This window comes from Pinus tabuliformis, chromosome 9, assembly GCF_031772625.1.
Source record: "Pinus tabuliformis cultivar Carrire ecotype Pingquan chromosome 9, CPIR1, whole genome shotgun sequence".
Classification (NCBI taxonomy): Eukaryota; Viridiplantae; Streptophyta; class Pinopsida; order Pinales; family Pinaceae; genus Pinus; species Pinus tabuliformis.
Window position 1 is genome coordinate 2,008,635,938 of NC_142307.1, and position 20,927 is coordinate 2,008,656,864.

Sequence of the window (20,927 nt, forward strand, 5' to 3'; positions counted from 1 at the left end):
CAAATTTTATAGAATTGTGCTTATCTCCCTCTTGGGTCCGTGTTCATCGCAATATTGAAATCACTTTGTGAATGGCCAAAAAAATCAATACACAGGAAAATAAAAAGAAATCCCGTAAATCTGGATTTCAAAATTTATGAAATTGCACTTATAATTCCATTGGGTCTGTGCTTAGATTGCATATCGCATCACAACAGGCAGGAGCCTCGGTCCATGGACTTAACACAATCAGCAATGCGATATTCCCCTTTAAATCTCCACCGTCCGATCAGCTCTGTGATCCAACGGTTAAGATGCGATCGCGTCACCGCTCATTGCAATATCTCATGTCAACGGCCCTTGTATTGTTGCGATGCGATTCACCAATCACCGATCGCCGATATTGGCGCATCGCATATCGCAATCGCAACGGCCCGGGGGTCTATACTTCGCCGATGTCGATCCGCCGATCTGACTCATCGCAATTGCAAGTCACTCTGTCCTCCCACTAGGTATTTATCCCTTCAACGCTCTGATCCAATACATCTTACAGATCTGATAAGGGTTTAGGATGTGGAATATAACATTTCGAGTCTGCCTCCACACCGCTCCATCGTCGATCGCCTTGTCTCACATCGCAACATCGACATATCGCCAATCGGCCTACCCAGGGGTTCCGATATCATATGTAAGCCTTTCCCGATGCGATATGATCGAAGATCGCCAATCGGGGGTCCTTAAGTCCTTTGGTCTAAGTCTACCCTTTATATTATTGCAATGCGATTTTCGATATAAAACTCCGCCTTTACCCTTTTCTTTACTCGACTCAGATTTACAAAGCTTTTTAGCGCATAAGGCCAACATTAACCATTAGTCCAAATTTAATAAGAAATGCCTCATTTTCAAAGAACAATGGGCAATCTTATTTTCACAATAACTGCCTCATCTAGAGTCTGTTTTGGCCCGTTCAAATTGCGTTGGATTAAGAATGAAAAAATATACGACATGAGACTATTTTCAAAATCATCCAATGACTTTCATTTTTCCTCTGTGAGGAAAATTCTTAGACTTAGAAGTCTATTCTAGATCCATTTTGGATCAGTCTGAGCTAGTTTATTTCCATTTCTGTATGTAAGCATATTTCAGTTCTTTGATATTAATGAAATGAAGTTCTATTTCTAGTGCATCTTTGTGTTTATGTATATATTTATATTGTGTTGCATTCCTGCATAAGTCCATTTCTGTATGTAAGCATATTTCAGTTCTTTGATATTAATGAAATTAAGTTTTATTTCTAGTGCATCTTTGTGTTTATGTGTATATTTGTATTGTGTTTCATTCCTGCATAAGTCCAGATCAAATTACAACTCAAAATAAACTCAACCAGGGCTCCTATAAAGTAGGCGACACTCTACATGACTCAAGTTAGACCCTCAACTTGAATTATCTGATTCGACTAAGTCAAATTAACTTAGTTAACTCGTACAAGTTGTCTTGTGATATGGAATTAAAATTTTATTCCTAATTTAATTCAATGAAAAAATTCAATCAAAATTTTCTTGTTGCATTTTCAACACTAGTTCTTTCATCATGAGCCATATAAATAATGAAGAACCATGGATTCCTTGCTAGAAGAGTTCTAAGAAACTCTATCAATAAGTTCCCTAATTCTTAAAAAGTTTTATATTTTTCTGTAACATAAACATAATTGCACTCAGGGGATTAATGGTTGTCTCCTCTATCTAGATTTGCTTTAAAATACAATAGGGATCTGCGATTCAAATTCCACATGTATCTAATGTTTGTCTTTTGAGTTAGATAAAGGATCTTATTTACTCTCATGAGTTGAGGTGAGATGATTCAATAATTCACTCTCTATTAATTCTTAATTAGAATGCATTATAAGGTTAGAAGTTGAGTACATAAGTAAAGATCAAGCCTCTTCCTGGTGTGAAGATACATGAAATAAGTGCCAAGATACATAAATAAAACTCTATGTGACCTTATAATTTATATCAATGTTAATGCATACTATCCAATCAACAAAATAGAATCAAATAATAAGCTAAAACATACATCATCATGTTCTTTTTAAATATCATATGTGAAACAATATCTAAATTGATTCTTTAAGCAAGAATTAAAAAAGTCATATGTTAATAGATCAAAGTTATGTGAAAAAATAATCCGCATATAACAAACAAAAAGCTCATAAATTTTTTAATATGAAACAAGTAACATATTTTCTTATGTGTGGATTTTGTTCATCTCTTTACTCCTCTCATTAAAACACGTTTTAATTTCTATTTTCAATTTTCATCAAAGTTTGAGAAAGTAAAAATGTTATTCTTTTCATTAAAATACCTTTTAATTTCCATTTCTTAGTTTTCCTCCAAATTTTGAAAAAATGAGTATGTTAATATCTAAACAAATTTCCACACTCAAATATAAACACTTAAATATGATAATAACACTTAATAATAAAATTAATAAACAATTCTAAATTAATATTACTTAATAGTAAAATTAATAAATAATTCTAAATTAATTTAATATTGAATTTTTATTTTTTCTGATACGTTAAAATCAGTTTCAACAACGTAATCAAGGTACAACACAAAATTTATACTTGAAAGAATTTTCATTAACTATTTGTTAAGATCTTACTTTAATTATGGATTTACCATAAAAATAGCACACGTTCTTATGTGCGAATTTTGTTCATTTCTTTACTCCTCTCATTAGAACACCTTTTAATTCCTATTCTTCAATTTTCATCAAATTTTGAGAAAGTAACAATGTTATTCTTTTCATTAAAATACTTTTTAATTTCCATTTCTTAATTTTCCTCCAAATTTTGAAAAAATGAGTATGTTAATATCTAAACAAATTTCCACACTCAAATATAAACACTTAAATATGATATTAACCCTTAATAATAAAATAAATAAACAATTCTAAATTAATATTACTTAATAATAAAATTAATAAACAATTCTAAATTAATTTAATATTGAATTTTTATTTTTTCTAATACGTTAAAATCAGTTTCAACCACAAAATCAAAGTATCATACGTTTTCATAATATTTTTTTATTCAGGTTAACAGTTTCAACACAAAATTTATACTTAGAAAGAATTTTCATTAACTATTTGTTAAGATCTTTAATTATGGCTTTACAATAAAAATAGCACACGTTCTTATGTGCGACAGAAAACACATATTCATTATTTTAAAATAATTAACTTTATTTTTTTTATGCCCACGGTAATACCCACACGACTTGAGTCAACCAGAAATCGAAAATTCATGAAGATTCTGTACCCCCAGATACGACTCGTTATGTGAGGAATTTCTCAAATCTATTTGATATCCGCAATGCCACCATTGCACGGAGAAAGCCCAAACCCAGAGAAATTTATGTAATCCCTTAATTTTATCTATCGCCCATCTGAAGAGCCGATGGCAACTTCCAGGGATTTCATCCTCATCACCACCACACTAATGCTCATCATTGTTTGTGCAAACAGCCATCTGATTGATAATTATCAGAAAAGTCGTGAACGAATACAGGTCGATATAGAAGCCCTGCAAGCATTCAAAAGCTCCGTCACATATGATCCTTCTCACGCCTTGGCCAACTGGGATGTTGCTCTTCATGTCTGCAATTGGACTGGTGTCACCTGCCACCCTCAGAAACTGCGCGTATCTGGGCTAAATCTATACAACATGAGCCTGCAAGGGACTATACCTCCACATTTGGGTAATGTCTCGTTTCTTGGCGTGTTGAATCTCGCTTATAACAGTTTCTCTGGCACAATCCCGAACGAATTGGGAAAGTTGCGTCGTTTAAAACTTCTGGTCCTCAAAAACAATGACTTGATATCGTCCATTCCAGAGGCTTTGAAAGATTGTACAGCTCTCAGGCTGCTTAATCTGTCCTCCAATTATTTGACAGGGAAAGTGCCTGAATCCTTGGGAAATTGTTCTGCACTGGAGATTCTGTCTCTCGGAAATAACTCCCTTAGCGGCACTATCCCTTCTCAGCTTGGCTTGCTCACTCGAATTAAAACTCTGTCTCTTGGAGAAAACCAGCTCAGTGGAGGAATCCCGCCTTCTCTGCTTAATTGCACGGAATTACGCTTCTTATACTTGGATGATAACAGGCTTGCTGGTGAAATCCCGTCGGAGATAGGAATCAAGCTCTCCAATTTAGAGATCCTTTCACTGTACGGGAACAGATTGACAGGGAAAGTGCCAGAATCATTGGGAAATTGTTCTGCTATGGAGTTTCTGTATCTCGGAAATAACTCCCTTAGTGGCATTATCCCCTTTCAGATTGGCTTGCTGACTAGAATTAAAAATCTGTCTCTTGAACGAAACCAGCTCAGTGGAGGAATCCAGCCTTCTCTGCTTAATTGCACGGAGTTACGCTTCTTATACTTGGATTATAACAGGCTTGCTGGTGAAATCCCGTCGGAGATAGGAATCAAGCTCTCCAATTTAGAGGCCCTTTCACTGCACGTGAACAGATTGTCAGGGAAAGTGCCAGAATCATTGGGAAATTGTTCAGCCTTGGAGTTTCTGTATCTCCGAAATAACTCCCTTAGTGGCATTATCCCCTTTCAGATTGGCTTGCTGACTAGAATTAAAAATCTCTCTCTTGAACAAAACCAGCTCAGTGGAGGAATCCCGCCTTCTCTGCTTAATTGCACGGAGTTACGCTCCTTATACTGGGGTTATAACAGGCTTGCTGGTGAAATCCCGTCGGAGATAGGAATCAAGCTCTCCAAATTAGAGGAACTTTCACTGTACGGGAACAGATTGTCAGGGAAAGTGCCAGAATCCTTGGGAAATTGTTCTGCTATGGAGTTTCTGGATCTGTCTGATAACTTCCTCAGTGGCACTGTCCCTTCTCAGCTTGGCTTGCTGACTAGAATACGAAACCTATCTCTAGGACAAAACGAGCTCAGTGGAGGAATCCCGCCTTCTCTGCTTAATTGCACGGAGCTGCGCGACTTATATTTGTCTGGCAACAGGCTTACGGGAGAAATCCCGTCGGAGATAGGGACAAAGCTCTCAAATTTAAGGTTCTTCAATCTCTGGGGAAACGAATTAAAAGGTACTATTCCGAAATCTTTAGGAAATTGCTCTCAGCTTCTAAATGTCGAACTCGCTATCAATTTCTTAACCGGAGGCATACCTCAGGAATTTGGCAAGCTTCGGCTTCTACAGACACTTCTACTTAATGATAATCACTTGGTTAATGCGGAACCCATTCCCATATTTGGAGCACTTTCTAACTGCACCAATCTGCAAAGACTGGCTCTTGCGAACAATGATCTTAAGGGGGAGTTGCCTGGAAGCATAGGCCGTCTTTCTCAAAATCTGCTTTATCTCTATTTGAGTGGGAATCATTTCACTGGTAAGATACCCCAGGAGATGAGCAACCTCACCGGATTGATTCTGTTGGGTCTAGGGGACAATTTTCTCTCTGGAGAAGTTCCTTCTGCTCTAGGAGGGATGTCTACTCTTCAGCTGCTGCAACTATCTGGGAACAACTTGGAAGGTAATATTCCCTACCAATTCAGTCAATTAAAAGCTCTGTATGAACTGGACCTTTCCGGAAACGGGTTTTCTGGAGAAATTCATCAGGTTTTTTCAAGTTTGCAGCAGCTAAGAAGATTAAATCTCAGCTACAACAAATTCAGTGGTAATATACCGGACAGTTGTTGAAAATATAATTTCAACTGCGATTGCCGATATCGCATCGGCAAAATGAAGTGAAGGAATTATAAAGGAGCCTTTGTATTTGCGATAAGCGATCGCTGATATCGCATCGGCAAAGTCAAAGTGAAGGGCCGATATCGCATCGGCAAAGTTGAAGTGAAGGAGTCATAAGGAAGCTCTTGTGTTTGCGATAAGCGATCGCCGATATCGCATCGGCACATCGCTATCGGCAATATCATAGGGTCGGGGTCTTTGACATGAGTAAAGTTGCGATGCGATGGAGTGGACCCGATGGCTTCCCAAAACCAAATTGCATAATGTTTGAAATTCACCCGGCCGCAAATATTAAATGTTGCGTGGAGTAAATCTAAGTTTTGGTTGACTATACGTCTCAATGAAATGTCATAGTGGTAGGTAAAATATTAAAGTTTTACATAGAGTTCGTAAGTTTTTTTTATGAGAAGGAATGGGCGTATGTACTTATCACATAAATTCTGTATGGGATAGGTGTATGTAATTTATTACTGTGTTGACCAATTGTTTCATGGATAGCACACGGGAGGTTTTAGTGTGAGTTCACAGTAGAGTAAAATTAGAGTGGTGAAGCGAAAACCATGTGTTGTATTTCATACACAGCAGTGTGAAAAACGTGAAGAACCAGAGGGTGAATGCACAGCAGTGCACAAATGTATTTGGTAATGTTTTGTAAGGAATGGTAAAACAGAGGAATAGCAAAAACCATGTGTGGTTTTGCATAAAGGAAATGGTGGAGCGTGAAATTTTGTAAGCCTGTGTGAATTTTGTTTTACAGCAGTAAGCTCATGTAAACGTTTGTTACAGCAGTAAGTTATTTTTCACAGCAGTGAATATAAAAGGGATTTTACAGTGGTAAATCTTTGTATCAATTTTTAATGAATAGAAAGTTTTAATGGTGGTGAATTACTCTGTTTTCTCTGTGAAATTTTTTGAGTCTTCCTGTGCACAAAAGATCCTGGAGTAAAGTAAAACAGAGCACTGTCTCTGTGTGTTTAAATATTGGTTTTTGGTATTTTCCCCATTTAAAAGAAAAATATCCAACAGTGGTATCAGAGCTGGTCCAGGCTCTTTGAAGACTCAAAGAAGCTGAAGGGAGAAGGTTGTTGTTGCAGCAAAACCTCTCAGGGAGACAGAAGACTCAGACATCAAAGGATTCAGGTATTTCAAAGTTTTTTTTGTGTTGCTGAAGAAGCAGTGATTTGTTTTAAATACACAGTCAAGGAATGGCCAGCACAAGCACTGGTATGGGTTTGTTTAACACCCAGCTCCCACAGTTTAATGGGAAGAACTATGACTACTGGTCAATAACTATGACAGCCCTGCTTGCCTCCCAAGACTTATGGGAAATAGTTGAAGATGGCTTCGAAGAACCAGCAGATGAAACTGAGTTCAATGCATTAACTCAGGGAGAGAAGGATCTGCTGAAGAACAATAGGAAGAAGGACTCAAAAGCCCGTGTGTTGTTGTATCTAGCAGTAGACCAGAGTATGTTTCCAAGGTTAGCAGCAGCTAAGACAGCCAATGAAGCATGGCAAACCCTCAAGACAGCCTATCAAGGCATGGAGAGAGTGAAGACAGCAAAACTTCAATTGCTGAGGAAGGATTTTGAGAATCTGAACATGAAGGAGTCAGATAACATTGACTCATTCTTCACTCATGTGATTGGTGTAATCACACAAATGAGAACTCATGGAGAAACCATTGAAGACAGAAGAATAGTGGAGAAAATATTGAGGGTCTTACCCTCAAGGTTTGATGCCATAGTCACCACCATTGAAGAGACAAAGGATCTCTCAAACTATTCAGTTGATGAGCTACATGCATCACTGATAACACATGAACAGAGGTTGAGTAGGAATGAAAACTCATCTCTTGAGCAAGCCTTCAAGACCCAGATGTCCTTTGGAAGAGGAAGAGGTTAAGGCAGAGGAAACAAGAGAGGAAGAGGCAGAAGCCAGAACAGAGGAGGAAGGAACAACCCATCAAATGCACAAGGAAGAGGCAGCAATCCAAGTCAGAACCAAGGCCAAGGCAGCAGCCAACAAGGAGGACAACATCATGCTCAAGGACAAAGGTATGATAAATCTAATGTTCAATGCTATTATTGCAAAAAGTATGGACATTATGCAAGTGATTGTAGAAAGAAACAGCATGATATGAACACTAGACAAAATGCAAATGTTACAAGAGAAGACAACAGTCAAAATAATGTCCTGTTAGCTTGTAACATGGCTGAAACACATAGTGAGGACATATGGTTTTTAGACTCAGGTTGCAGCAACCATATGACAGGGAATATAGCCCTCTTCTCAGCCTTAAATCAAAACTTGAAATCAGAAGTCACACTAGGAACTGATAGCAAAGTCTCTGTTATGGGAAAAGGGGAGATAAAAATATTTACAAAACAAGGAGAAAGGAAAACCATAGTAGATGTCTACTATGTCCCCGGAATGAGATGTAACCTATTGAGTGTTGGACAGCTTATCCAAAAGGGTTACAATGTTTACTTTGTAAATGATGTGTGCACCATCATGGACATACCACCCAGCAAAAGATGCATTGCTGAAGTGAAGATGACAAGGAACAGGATGTTCCCTCTCCGGATCAGGGCAGACATGAAAAATAAAGGAGAAATTGCAGCAGTCACCCAAGAGGCCCTCCAAAGCGTGCCAAAGGATGAGAACTGGTTATGGCACTTGAGATTCGGGCATCTAAATTTTGGAGGTCTGAATTTGTTGAGCAGAAAAGGAATGGTAAGAGGATTACCATTGATAGAGAAGCCGGACAGCCTTTGTGAAGGTTGTATATTGGGCAAACAACATAGAGAAAGTTTTCCATCAGGGAAAAGCATAAGGGCAAAGACACCCTTAGAGATTATCCACTCAGATTTGTGTGGACCAATGCAAGCTCCATCATTAGCTGGCAGCCAATATTTCTTGACATTCATTGATGATTGTACAAGAAAAACTTGGATATATTTCCTTAAAAACAAAAGTGAAGTGTTTGAGAAATTCCAAAATTTCAAAGCACTTGTGGAGAACCAAAGTGGGCTGCATATAAAAGTTTTGAGAACTGATAGAGGAGGTGAGTATATCTCCAAGGAATTCCTAAGATTTTGCAGAGAAAATGGAATTCATAAACAGTTTACAACTCGGTACACCCCACAGCAAAATGGAGTTGCTGAAAGGAAGAACAGGACCATCATGGATATGGCGAGAAGCATGTTGAAGGCAAAGCATTTGCCAAATGAGTATTGGGCTGAAGCTGTACATTGTGCAGTTTATATATTGAACAGGTGTCCTACAAAAGCAGTCATGAACAAGGTGCCAGAAGAGGCATGGAGTGGGAGAAAGCAAGGAGTCATCCACATGAGAGTTTTTGGGTGTGTGGCCTATGCACACATACCAGATCAACTAAGAAGGAAGTTGGACAGCAAAGGGGAGAAATGTCTTTTCATTGGATACAGTGAGGAATCCAAAGCCTACAGGCTGTACATTCCATCTACAAAGAAGTTCTTTGTCAGCAGGGATGTTCAATTCATTGAAGAGGAAGCTTGGGATGGAAGCATAGAGAAAACAGTTAATGTCAAGAACTGTTTGTCTCATGATGAAGATGAAGAGGAAGTGGCTGAAATACATTCCCAAACAGCAGCGCCAACACAAGGACAGCAAGGTACACCATTGAGGATAAATGAGAGTGCTTCTCCAAGCACACCACAAGGAGGAAATTCAAGTGCATCTTCAAGCACTTGCACACCAAGTGAAAGAGGTAAGAAATTTAGAAATCTAAGTGACATTTATAATGAAGGAATGAATTCCTTATTTGCCTTGTATTGTCATGTTGATGATCCTATTCATTTCGAGGATGCAATCAAAGATAGGAAATGGATAGAAGCTATGGATGAGGAGATGAATGCCATAGAGAGAAACAAAACATGGGATTTGGTTGAGTTACCAAAAGGCAAAGAAGTCATTGGTGTGAAATGGGTCTACAAGACCAAGAGCAATGCTGAAGGCAAGATAGAAAGGCATAAAGCAAGGCTGGTTGTTAAAGGCTACAAGCAGCAGTACGGAAGAGATTATGAGGAGACTTTCGCCCCGGTTGCAAGAATGGAAACCGTGAGAGCAGTGCTGTCCATAGCAGCACAAAACAAATGGAAAGTCTACCAAATGGATGTGAAATCAGCATTCCTAAATGGAGTGTTAATGGAAGAGGTCTATGTGGAACAGCCTCTCGGCTATGAGAAGAAAGGAGAAGAGCACAAACTGTGCAAATTAAAGAAAGCTCTTTATGGGCTGAAGCAAGCGCCAAGAGCATGGTACAGCAGGATAGACTCTTATCTATTAGATAATGAATTTGACAAATGTGAAGGAGAACCCTCTGTCTACATCAAGGAAAAGGATGGTAAAATTTTAATTGTTGTCTTGTATGTAGATGATGTTATTTTCACTGGAAATGATATTTATCTTATTGAGAATTTTAAATCAGTCATGAAAGATGAATTTGAAATGACTGACATGGGTTTGTTGAGATACTTCTTAGGCATAAAAGTAGATCAAAATGAAAAAGGAATTTTTATATCTCAAGCAAGATATGTAAATCAAGTTTTGGGCAGATTTAACATGGAAGAATGCAAGGCAGCCATCACTCCCACAGTGATGGGATTAAAGCTCAGCAAAGAGGACAGCAGCAAGGATTTTGATCCTAGCTTGTATAAAAGCATTGTTGGCAGCCTTATGTATTTAACAGCAACTAGGCCTGATTTAATGTATGCTGTTAGTTTGATTTCCAGATTCATGGAGAGGCCAAAGGAGGCACATTGGCAGGCAGCAAAGAGAATTTTGAGGTATGTCAAAGGCACCAAAATGTTTGGAATTTTATATCATGCCTCAGAACATTCAGATTTAGTTGGATACACTGATAGCGATTGGGCTGGAAGTATAGATGATCGGAAGAGCACTTCCGGTTATGTATTTCATATGGGTTCAGGAGCCATTTCATGGGCTTCTAAGAAGCAGTCCATTGTAGCATTGTCTACAGCAGAGGCTGAATATGTGGCAGCTACAGCAGCAGCATGTCAAGCAGTGTGGATGAGAAGAATGTTGAGAAGCTTGGGCCAAGAGCAGGCAAAAGCGACAGTGATTTTTTGTGACAATAGCTCAGCTATTGCATTGTCAAAGAATTCAGTGTTTCATAAGAGAACGAAACACATTGATACAAGGTTTCACTATATCAGAGAATTGGTGAACAATGGAGAAATTGTGCTACAACATTGCAGTACTCAGGAACAGGTAGCAGACATTTTGACAAAGCCATTGGATCAGAAGAGCTTTGAATTTTTGAGGAAGTGTTTGGGTATGATTGAATGCCCGACAGTTGAAATTAAAGGGGAGTGTTGAAAATATAATTTCAACTGCGATTGCCGATATCGCATCGGCAAAATGAAGTGAAGGAATTATAAAGGAGCCTTTGTATTTGCGATAAGCGATCGCCGATATCGCATCGGCAAAGTCAAAGTGAAGGGCCGATATCGCATCGGCAAAGTTGAAGTGAAGGAGTCATAAGGAAGCTCTTGTGTTTGCGATAAGCGATCGCCGATATCGCATCGGCACATCGCTATCGGCAATATCATAGGGTCGGGGTCTTTGACATGAGTAAAGTTGCGATGCGATGGAGTGGACCCGATGGCTTCCCAAAACCAAATTGCATAATGTTTGAAATTCACCCGGCGGCAAATATTAAATGTTGCGTGGAGTAAATCTAAGTTTTGGTTGACCATACGTCTTAATGAAATGTCATAGTGGTAGGTAAAATATTAAAGTTTTACATAGAGTTCGTAAGTTTTTTTTATGAGAAGGAATGGGCGTATGTACTTATCACATAAATTCTGTATGGGATAGGTGTATGTAATTTATTACTGTGTTGACCATTGTTTCATGTATGGCACACGGGAGGTTTTAGTGTGAGTTCACAGTAGAGTAAAATTAGAGTGGTGAAGCGAAAACCATGTGTTGTATTTCATACACAGCAGTGTGAAAAATGTGAAGAACCAGAGGGTGAATGCACAGCAGTGCACAAATGTATTTGGTAATGTTTTGTAAGGAATTGTAAAACAGAGGAATAGCAAAAACCATGTGTGGTTTTGCATAAAGGAAATGGTGGAGCGTGAAATTTTGTAAGCCTGTGTGAATTTTGTTTTACAGCAGTAAGCTCATGTAAACGTTTGTTACAGCAGTAAGTTATTTTTCACAGCAGTGAATATAAAAGGGATTTTACAGTGGTAAATCTTTGTATCAATTTTTAATGAATAGAAAGTTTTAATGGTGGTGAATTACTCTGTTTTCTCTGTGAAATTTTTTGAGTCTTCCTGTGCACAAAAGATCCTGGAGTAAAGTAAAACAGAGCACTGTCTCTGTGTGTTTAAATATTGGTTTTTGGTATTTTCCCCATTTAAAAGAAAAATATCCAACAACAGTATCGGGGATTGTTCCAGTCTCGAGCTTCTGGACCTCAGTTACAACCAGCTAAGCGGCGTGATGCCATCGAAAGTGGCTAGCCTTCATAACCTACAGTTCTACATTAATGTCTCACATAATGCACTCACAGGAAGGCTGCCTGCCGAACTGGGAGGAATGCAAATGGTTCTAGCAATTGATCTCTCTGCCAATAATTTTTCGGGGAGCATACCCGGCCAATTAGTGAATTGTGCTGGACTGGACTACCTTAATCTTTCTCACAATTCATTGGAAGGCACGATTCCGACATCAATCGATCAAGTTGCTGGCCTTCAAGATTTGGATCTCTCTTTCAATAAGCTTTCCGGTCCCCTGCCTCGCTCTTTAGAGAAATTACAGAAGCTTATGCATTTAAACTTGTCATACAATAACTTCACCGGAGAAATACCATCCTCTGGAGCTTTCAGAAAACTGAATTTTACATCATTCTTAGGGAATGCTGCACTCTGTGGCAGATGGATAGAGATGCCCCCTTGTAAATTCCATCATGATTCCAAGAGAAGGATAGTTATCGTGGCCACTTCAGTTGGCTTAACTTTGCTATTCGTATCTTGTCTACTCTTAATAGCTTTGATATATTTTCGTAGTAAAAAGTCTCCATTGTCGGAAACTATTTCAGCGAGATTAGGGAGGATGCTCAGGAGCCAACTCCGGGAGACGAAGATTGTCAGTGAGGAAGAGGTTAACAGAGCAACTAGTGGTTTCAGCGCGGATAACCTGCTGGGACGTGGCGGCCATGGGTCAGTGTATAAGGGTGTATTAGACAATGGCACAATCGTTGCTGTCAAAGTTATACAGTCGGCCACATCAGGAGGTGCATACAAGAGACTTGTAAAAGAATGCAAGACGTTGGGCAGAGTCCGGCATCGGAATCTGGTGAGAATGGTGGGCGTATGCTCAAGTTTGCAGGTCAAATCTTTGATTATGGAGTTCATGTCGCAGGGAAGCCTGGATAAGCATTTGCATTGTAGGGAAAATAATTGCAGGTTGAGTCTAAAAAGACGGCTGAGCATTCTCAAGGACGTGGCTCATGGAATGGCATATCTTCACCATAACTGCTCTCCCGCCATTGTTCATAGCGATCTGAAACCTTCCAACGTTTTATTGGATGAGACGATGACGGCCCATGTTGGAGATTTCGGTATTTCACGCCTCATGATATCTGCAGAAGGGCAGGACGATTCAACAGCAGCAACCTCAGTGGACACCTCAAGTCTTGTGATAGGATCTGTTGGTTACATCGCACCAGGTAAATACTGATACACCATATTGTATGTCAGATATATATATTGATGATTCACTGATAAAGGTTTTATGTATAAATTGATTACAGAATATGGTACAGGAGGGCGTCCGTCAATGAAAGGGGACGTATACAGCTACGGCATCTTGGTGTTGGAAACGATGACGGGAAAGAAGCCCACAGATCCAGTTTTCTCAGAAGAAGGGCAATCATTGCAGAGTTGGGTGGGCGATGCATTCCCCGACAGATTGTTGGAGGTGATTGACGGGAACTTGGTGGAGGAGATTAGAATGGAAGAAGAAGATGAAGAACAGGAATCATGTGATGTACGTGAAATTACGGGACATGGAATTGCTGTGTGGTTGGTGAAGATAGGTGTGATGTGTACCAAAAGAGCTCCCGGTGAACGACCGACTCTTCGAGAGGTTGAGGCATCGCTAGAGCAGCTGGTCGCCAAAACCCATAAGATTTCAGAAAATGGGTTAAACCGCCAGGTGACGGACCAAACCATTTCAGATTCCGATTCGGACTCCATTTAATAGTTAGAATATTCCACTTAATGTGGACGACGTAATAAGTTTTATTTTAGATGTGATTATATGTTAGAGGAGTATGTTTTTAGGAGTTGGTTAGATTTATTTAGGTTTTAGTTAATTAGTTTTTGATTTTGATATCTTATTGAGACTGGCTCAACTTGTTTATTATATATTTTAAATAATTTCTCTATTTTAAAAGTTATATATTAGTTTTGGGATTAATGTATAGTTAATGATTTAAGATTTGTTTTTTATTAATTTATTTTATAAATAGAATTAGTGTTTTATTTTTTTGGTTATATAGAAATTTAATATAATTATGAAATTTTATTATCATATAAGGTAATAAGTTGGAAGGGCTTAATTTATATGTGATAATAAGTGGGATTATTTTTCTCAAAATTTTATCACCAATTTTATAGTGGCCCAAAATTTGTGTGACAACATTACTCATAGTCTTACATATTTAATATTATAATTGTTGGTCATCATCATATTTTAGATCTGCACAAATGAAATACTCAATAGTACTTTTATGGATTGATATTTGATTCATTAAACATTAGAATATTGTGTACATTTATTGTAAATATGTATCTTGATTCAATAAATATTTTTTATTTTATTCTTAACAAGAATGTGCTTGCTTTAGACTTAAGGAACTTTCAATCTTGTCTAATTGGATTTGCATCCCTAATATTTGTTAACACATGGCACAAGTAGAGATAACATGCTCCATTTATCTTATTGTTGGTAGGCTGGTTGCAAGTTTACAACACGATGTCTACAAATTCTCACCTTTTATTGATCTAAATATGATGGTTTTTCTATAATTGGTGGTAGTTGGCCTATGTCTGGAAAAAAATGTATAGAGTGACAACTAAATATGAAATTGATATTTTATGAGAAAGGCTCACACAAGTGACTCTCAATTTGCACGAAATTCCCTATATTGCTAATCTCATTAATGAAAATATTGTGAATATGTTTCGTATCTTCTTGGAATAATTCCAATGATTCTCTTTTTAAAGGATGCAATGTTTCCTTTATATGAATCTTAAGGGATGTACAGATAGTAGTTTCTTCTACATTGAAACCTACAAATCCTATCAAGGCAAGGAGTAGCATTGGCATACATCCATTGAGTGGTTGAGCAAGTAATAAAACTCATAAGTTAGGATTTTTCAATGTTTATTATTCCTTGGATGATCATCTTTAGGAGTTGTTCTTTTCTCCTTGTTGATAATGCTATATGAGTATGCCAATTTTTGTACCCATTTTTGACCCATTGGATCTATTGAATTAAATTATGTATAAATTGTAAATAATTCTTTATGGTGATGGAAACAAAACTATATAAGCTTAAATAAATGAACATATGTGTAAGAAATTCCTAGTGCATAGTGCAAGAGCACCAACTAGTGAATGATTATGCAGCTAATTGTGCTAAGCATGTTTTATATGTAACATATGGTAGTATCTTCCATGGTGTACTCAAGATATGTAAATATTATTTCAAAATTTAATAGAAAGGTCCAAAGTGGCTATGGAGAGAACATAAGAAGGGTTGTGGTTTCACTAACAAGGAGAGGAAGATAAGCCCGAGGGAGAGGGTAAATAAAAATGAGCATTAATCACCATGCAAGAACTCAAGGATAGTGTCTTCTTTGATTTTATTGCACTGTGGCATATTGATCTCATATATTCTAATAATTTTTTATTCTCATTGAGTTGTATTGTTCACCCAAAAAATAACCTTAAAATAATTGATGACCCTCAATTCATTCCTAAATTTGACATTGAGTGAAGCATCTATTGATTATTCATGGACCATCCAAAAAAATAACCTCTTATCTTTGATAAATGTAACCAATTGGATTCACTTTAGCACTCCCTTTTCCACGTTGAAGGTATGCTACTTATGTTATCTTTCCATTTGGAAAGTAGTACTAAACATTCTACCTTTTGAATTTTTCCTTGGTACATTTTTCTAATCACTTTTACCCAAATTCTAGCTAGAAATTTAGAAGATTTTTGGTTATGCAAATATGTGTTATTTTGATTACACAAGTTGGGTGTGATAAGGGTTTTCTAGGTATTAAATCCCTTATTACATTAAAATATGCAATTTAAGCAAATTAAATTGCAATTTAACCAACATAACTTAATCAGATTTTGGTGATGAATACTAGAAAATGTTTATAAAGTAAATTTTTAAACTTCTTCATTTCTAAAGGGGCAATTCCTCTCCAAGTTTTCATCATTTTTCAATTCCCTATGGAAAATTTCCATCTGACCTTGCTCTATAGGGTATTACACCCCACCACATGGATTTGGTTGGTGGATGCTTTATGAACTATTGCATCATTATTTCCCACTTTCGACCTGCTACAATCTCCTTCTACTTAGTGCAATATGTTTGATGGTTTTTCTGTTAGAACATATAGGGTTTGCACCCATTGTTGGTGAATAATGGTAATTTTGGCATTATAAAAAATTCCAAAAGTGAAAGATATAGGTGGGCTTCATACTTGTCATAAATAATTATGTATTTTCTATTTGCATAAATTTTCCTCCATGGAAGTTTTATTTATTCAATTTTGATATTGTAAAAGAAAAAACATACACAAGATAAAGTTTTGTAATTAGAGTTTTGTAATATTCTCAAGAGACAAGTCACAACTATTGATGATGCAATGTCAACTCAACCTATCAAAGTTAGTACTTCCCACATGACTTTAAACTTGAAGGTTAGTTCTCTCTCTCTCTCTCTCTCTCTCTCTCTCTCTCTCTCGATATATATATATATATATATATATATATATACATATATACATATATACATATATACATATATATATATATATATATATATATATATATATATATATATATATATATATATATATATTATTTTTAATGACATTTAATATCAAAATTATTAATGACATTTAATATATATATATTATTTTTAATGACATTTAATAATACCATCGATAATTTACAAACAATAAGTGTAAAATATTATTACAATCACTAAAATATTAATCAATAGTATTAATATCAATAATAGTAAATGATCCCCCTCAGATGGGGTGACAAGCTTGACAAATGGGAGGAGTGGAACATAGCCACCCCACTTGGAAAACATGTGTGGAAACATGGCGTCAACCCCACAAGAGTGTAATGAAGACTAATCTCAGGCCTAGGACATGAGTGATGTGTGGATTACTAGCATCAGGTATGGAGCTATTTGTGTGAGTTGTGTATGGTGTTCAAAACCAATGCACTAGTGTGGAGCAATAGGGGGAAATTATGGAAGGTTTTCATTTGAAATTACGGCAAGCGGTGGAGAGCAGGCTGTATGGTAGATTTATTTGACCAAGAGAGAAAGATCGAGTATTTAGAAGGGTGAGTGGACAAGGGTGGATGTCTTTGAGACATAGGCGTTTTGTTATCTTCGACCTGGAATGGGGAGTGTTTGTGGAAGCTGGATGAAGAGATTGGGGAATTGTTGGTTTATAATTGCCTTGGTGTCTTTGAGCTCTAGAGCAACTTTTTATCTCAGAGTTCAGGAAACTTACTAGCTAATGGGGATTATTTGGAATCTCTACTCTTGTGCTATAGAAACACCCCGCCCTGCCCCCCCCCCCTTCCACAAAAATGTTGGGTCCAACTCAGTGACAGGTAAGCTCGTGGTATCATGACAACACCGTGGAATGAAAAAACGATGGGTGCATGACTGTTGCATGGAAAATGGGTATTTTTCTTCAGGACTACTAGGTACATTATTTCACTTCATCTTTATCTCTATTATTATTTCTTCTTAGGGGAAGAAGGTTATTTTTGGTGCTCGTTGGAAAGGCTTAGGTGCTCTGGGATGGTTGTGGGGGGATTTGGCTTGATTGGGATCCCAAGGGGAGGAGGGTTTTGATTTTCGTGTCTACTATTTTGAATTGGGTGGGGTTGTTTGTGTGTGGTATTAATAGTTTTCATGAATATAGCCATTATGTTCCTTATCCTCCCATCCCATTTAATTCCTTCATGTTGGGTCTGAAGTTGTTTGCTATAAAAAAAATTTGGTTGTTTTTGTTTGTGATTGAAGGGGGGAGTCAGTCCATTTGGGTTAGTACTTTTATCCTTATTTCTTGGTATCAATCAGGGAAAATCTCTCCATCCCATGGTGAGGGAATGCAATGCTTATTATGTTATTGTCTTTTATATTCAAGTAAATGTAGTGGTTTTTTTTCTAGGTTGACGAGGGACTAGATTGGAGCCCTATGTGTGCATAATTTATATTGGGCCTCTGGGTTATCTAGTTGGGTCAAAGCCCAGGTCTCCAAGGAATTGGATTTACTCTTCTAGTGAAGTCGTGGGGGGTTGGAAAATCATTATTCTAGGTTTGCTCACATTAACATTGTTATGAGTCTACCTCTTTGGTATTCTGGGTGATAGTACATGGGTGATGCTCCATTAAGGGAAGTATTGGTTTAGAATGGTTTATTCTCTTAGAATATTGTGGGCTCATCTTTGGTGGATTTTCCATTTGATGTGGTAGCTATATTGGAACCAACCAATTTCTACCAAGATGTCGTACCAATGGCCTAGAGGTAGTTACCTTGGCCACTTCGGTTGGGTTAGCTTTTTTATAGGTATCTTGTCTAGTCTTAATGATTTTGATATATTTTTGTAGTATAAAGTATACATGGTTGGAAACTATTTCAATGAGATTAGGGATGATGCTCAGGAGCCAACTCCATGAGACAAAGATTATAAGTGAGGAAGTGGTTAACAAAGCAAGTAAAGGTTTTAACTGGGATAACCTAGTGGGATGTGGCATCCATGGGTCAGTGTATAAGGGAATATTAGACAATGGCACACTCGTTTCTTTCAAATTTATACACTCTGCCACATCATGAGGTGCATACAAGAGGCTTATAAAAGAATGCAAGATGTTGGGAAGAGTCTAACATCGGAATATGGTGAGAACGTCGGGCATATGTTGAAGTTTGCAAGTAAAATCGTTGGTTATGGAGTTCATCTCAGAGGGGAGCCTAGATAAGAATTTGCATTGTAGTCAAAATAATTGCAGGTTGGGTCTAAAAAAGACGACTGAGCATTCTCAAGGATGTGGCTCACAGAATGACATATCTTCACAATCACTTCTCTCTGACCATTATTCATTGCAATCTAAAACTTTCCAATGTTTTATTGGATGAGTCGATGATAGCCCATGTTGTCGATTTCAATATTTCATGCTTGATGATGTCATCACAAGCGCATGCCAATTCAACAATAGTAATCTCAAGGGACACCTCTAGTCTTGTGATAGGATTTGTTGGTTACATTTCACTAGGTAAACACTAATACACTTGATTGGTTGAGAAATATTGTATATCGAATATATATGAGTCATTGATAAAAGTTCTATATATGTTGATTACACAATATGGTATAGGAGGGCACCCATCCATGAAAGGGGACGTATATAGCTACGACATCTTGATGTTGGAAACGATGACAGGAAAGAAGCCCATAGATCCATTATTCTCAAAAGAAGGGAAATCATGTTTGACATTTCAAAGTTGGGTGGGCGATGCATTCCCCAACAGATTGTTGGTGGTGATTGATGAGAAATTGGTGGAGGAGATTAGGAAGGAAGAAGAAGATGAAGAAAAAGAATCACATGATGTAAGTGAAATTATGGGGCATGGAATTGTTGTGTGGTTGGCGAATATAATAATGATGTGTACCAAAGGGGATCCTCATGAATGACCGACCCTTCAAGAGGTTGAGGCATCGCTAGAGCAATTGGTTGCCAAAATCCATAAGAGTTCAAAAAATGGATTGAATTGCCTTGGATAGGGGACTGACCAAATCATTCCATATTCTGATTAGAACATGTTTGTGGAAGAAAATGATTAGAATACGTTACTCCATTTAATGGTTAGCACATATTTGTGGAGGAAAATGATTTTATTAGATTATTCCAATTAATGTGAATGGTTATATCATATAATTTTTATTTTAGATGTGATTATATGTTAGAGGAGTATGCTTTTAGTTTTTAGGTGTTGGTTAGACTTACTTAGGTTCAAAGATATTTTTTAGTTAATTAATTCTCTATATTGATATGGGATTGAGAAGTTTGCTCAATTAGTTGATTATGCAATCTAAATAATTTATTTATCTTAAAATAATATATATGTATTTGTGTGTATCAATATTTAATCAATGTAAATATATTTTCTAAATTTCTAATTAAAATATGATAATTTAGTTAATCATTATATTCAAATAACTTTTTCTTGTATGTCATTCCCCTTCAGTATAGGAAAAAGGAAATATACATATTTTCATTTGAAAAATCTCTTTATAAGCTATGATACTTTCTTAGTCATTAAGAATAATGATTATTGAATAAGATGCTTCTCAGTGGTTTAGAATAATGATTATTGAATGAGATATTTTTTTAATGGTTTTGAATACAATTTATAATATTAAGGGGAAAGAGACTTTGTTGAAAACAAATTTATGAATAGTTTGAATAAGACCCCTTCAATTTTTATATCACACTTTTTTATTAAGAATAATTATTATTAAATAAAATTTATTGTAAAATGAAGATCATGTATTAGTTTTGGGATTTATGTATAGTTAATTATTCAAGATTTTTATTTATTAACTTATTTTATAGATAGAAATTGTATGTTATATTTTTTTGTTATATGGAGATTTAATATAATCATGAAAATTTATAATCATATGAGGTGATAAGCTCGAAGGGCCTAATTTATGTGTGATGATGATTTAGAGGACTTTTCTCAAAATTTAATTACCAATTTTGTAGTGGCCCATAACTTGTATGACAACATTACACATAGTCT

The 20,927-nt window shown here is 36.8% G+C and overlaps 1 protein-coding gene across 1 annotated transcript; it reads left to right on the plus strand.

Moving 5' to 3' along the window:
* Positions 1-12,223: 12,223 nt before the first annotated feature.
* Positions 12,224-14,072, plus strand: LOC149157119 (receptor-like serine/threonine-protein kinase At1g78530). Its single transcript, XM_089445561.1, has 2 exons — positions 12,224-13,510; positions 13,595-14,072. Exons 1-2 carry the CDS (start codon positions 12,283-12,285, stop codon positions 14,041-14,043), a joined length of 1,677 nt encoding a protein of 558 aa, XP_089301687.1. The 5' UTR covers positions 12,224-12,282; the 3' UTR covers positions 14,044-14,072.
* Positions 14,073-20,927: the final 6,855 nt, after the last annotated feature.

What these genes read in the sequence shown, in the direction of transcription:
- LOC149157119 (XM_089445561.1), top strand. Translation starts at nt 12,283, where the DNA reads ATGCCATCGAAAGTGGCTAGCCTTCATAACCTACAGTTCTACATTAAT. An exon ending in TGTTGGTTACATCGCACCAG is followed by an intron (nt 13,511 to 13,594) that starts GTAAATACTGAT and finishes AATTGATTACAG; the next exon opens with AATATGGTACAGGAGGGCGT.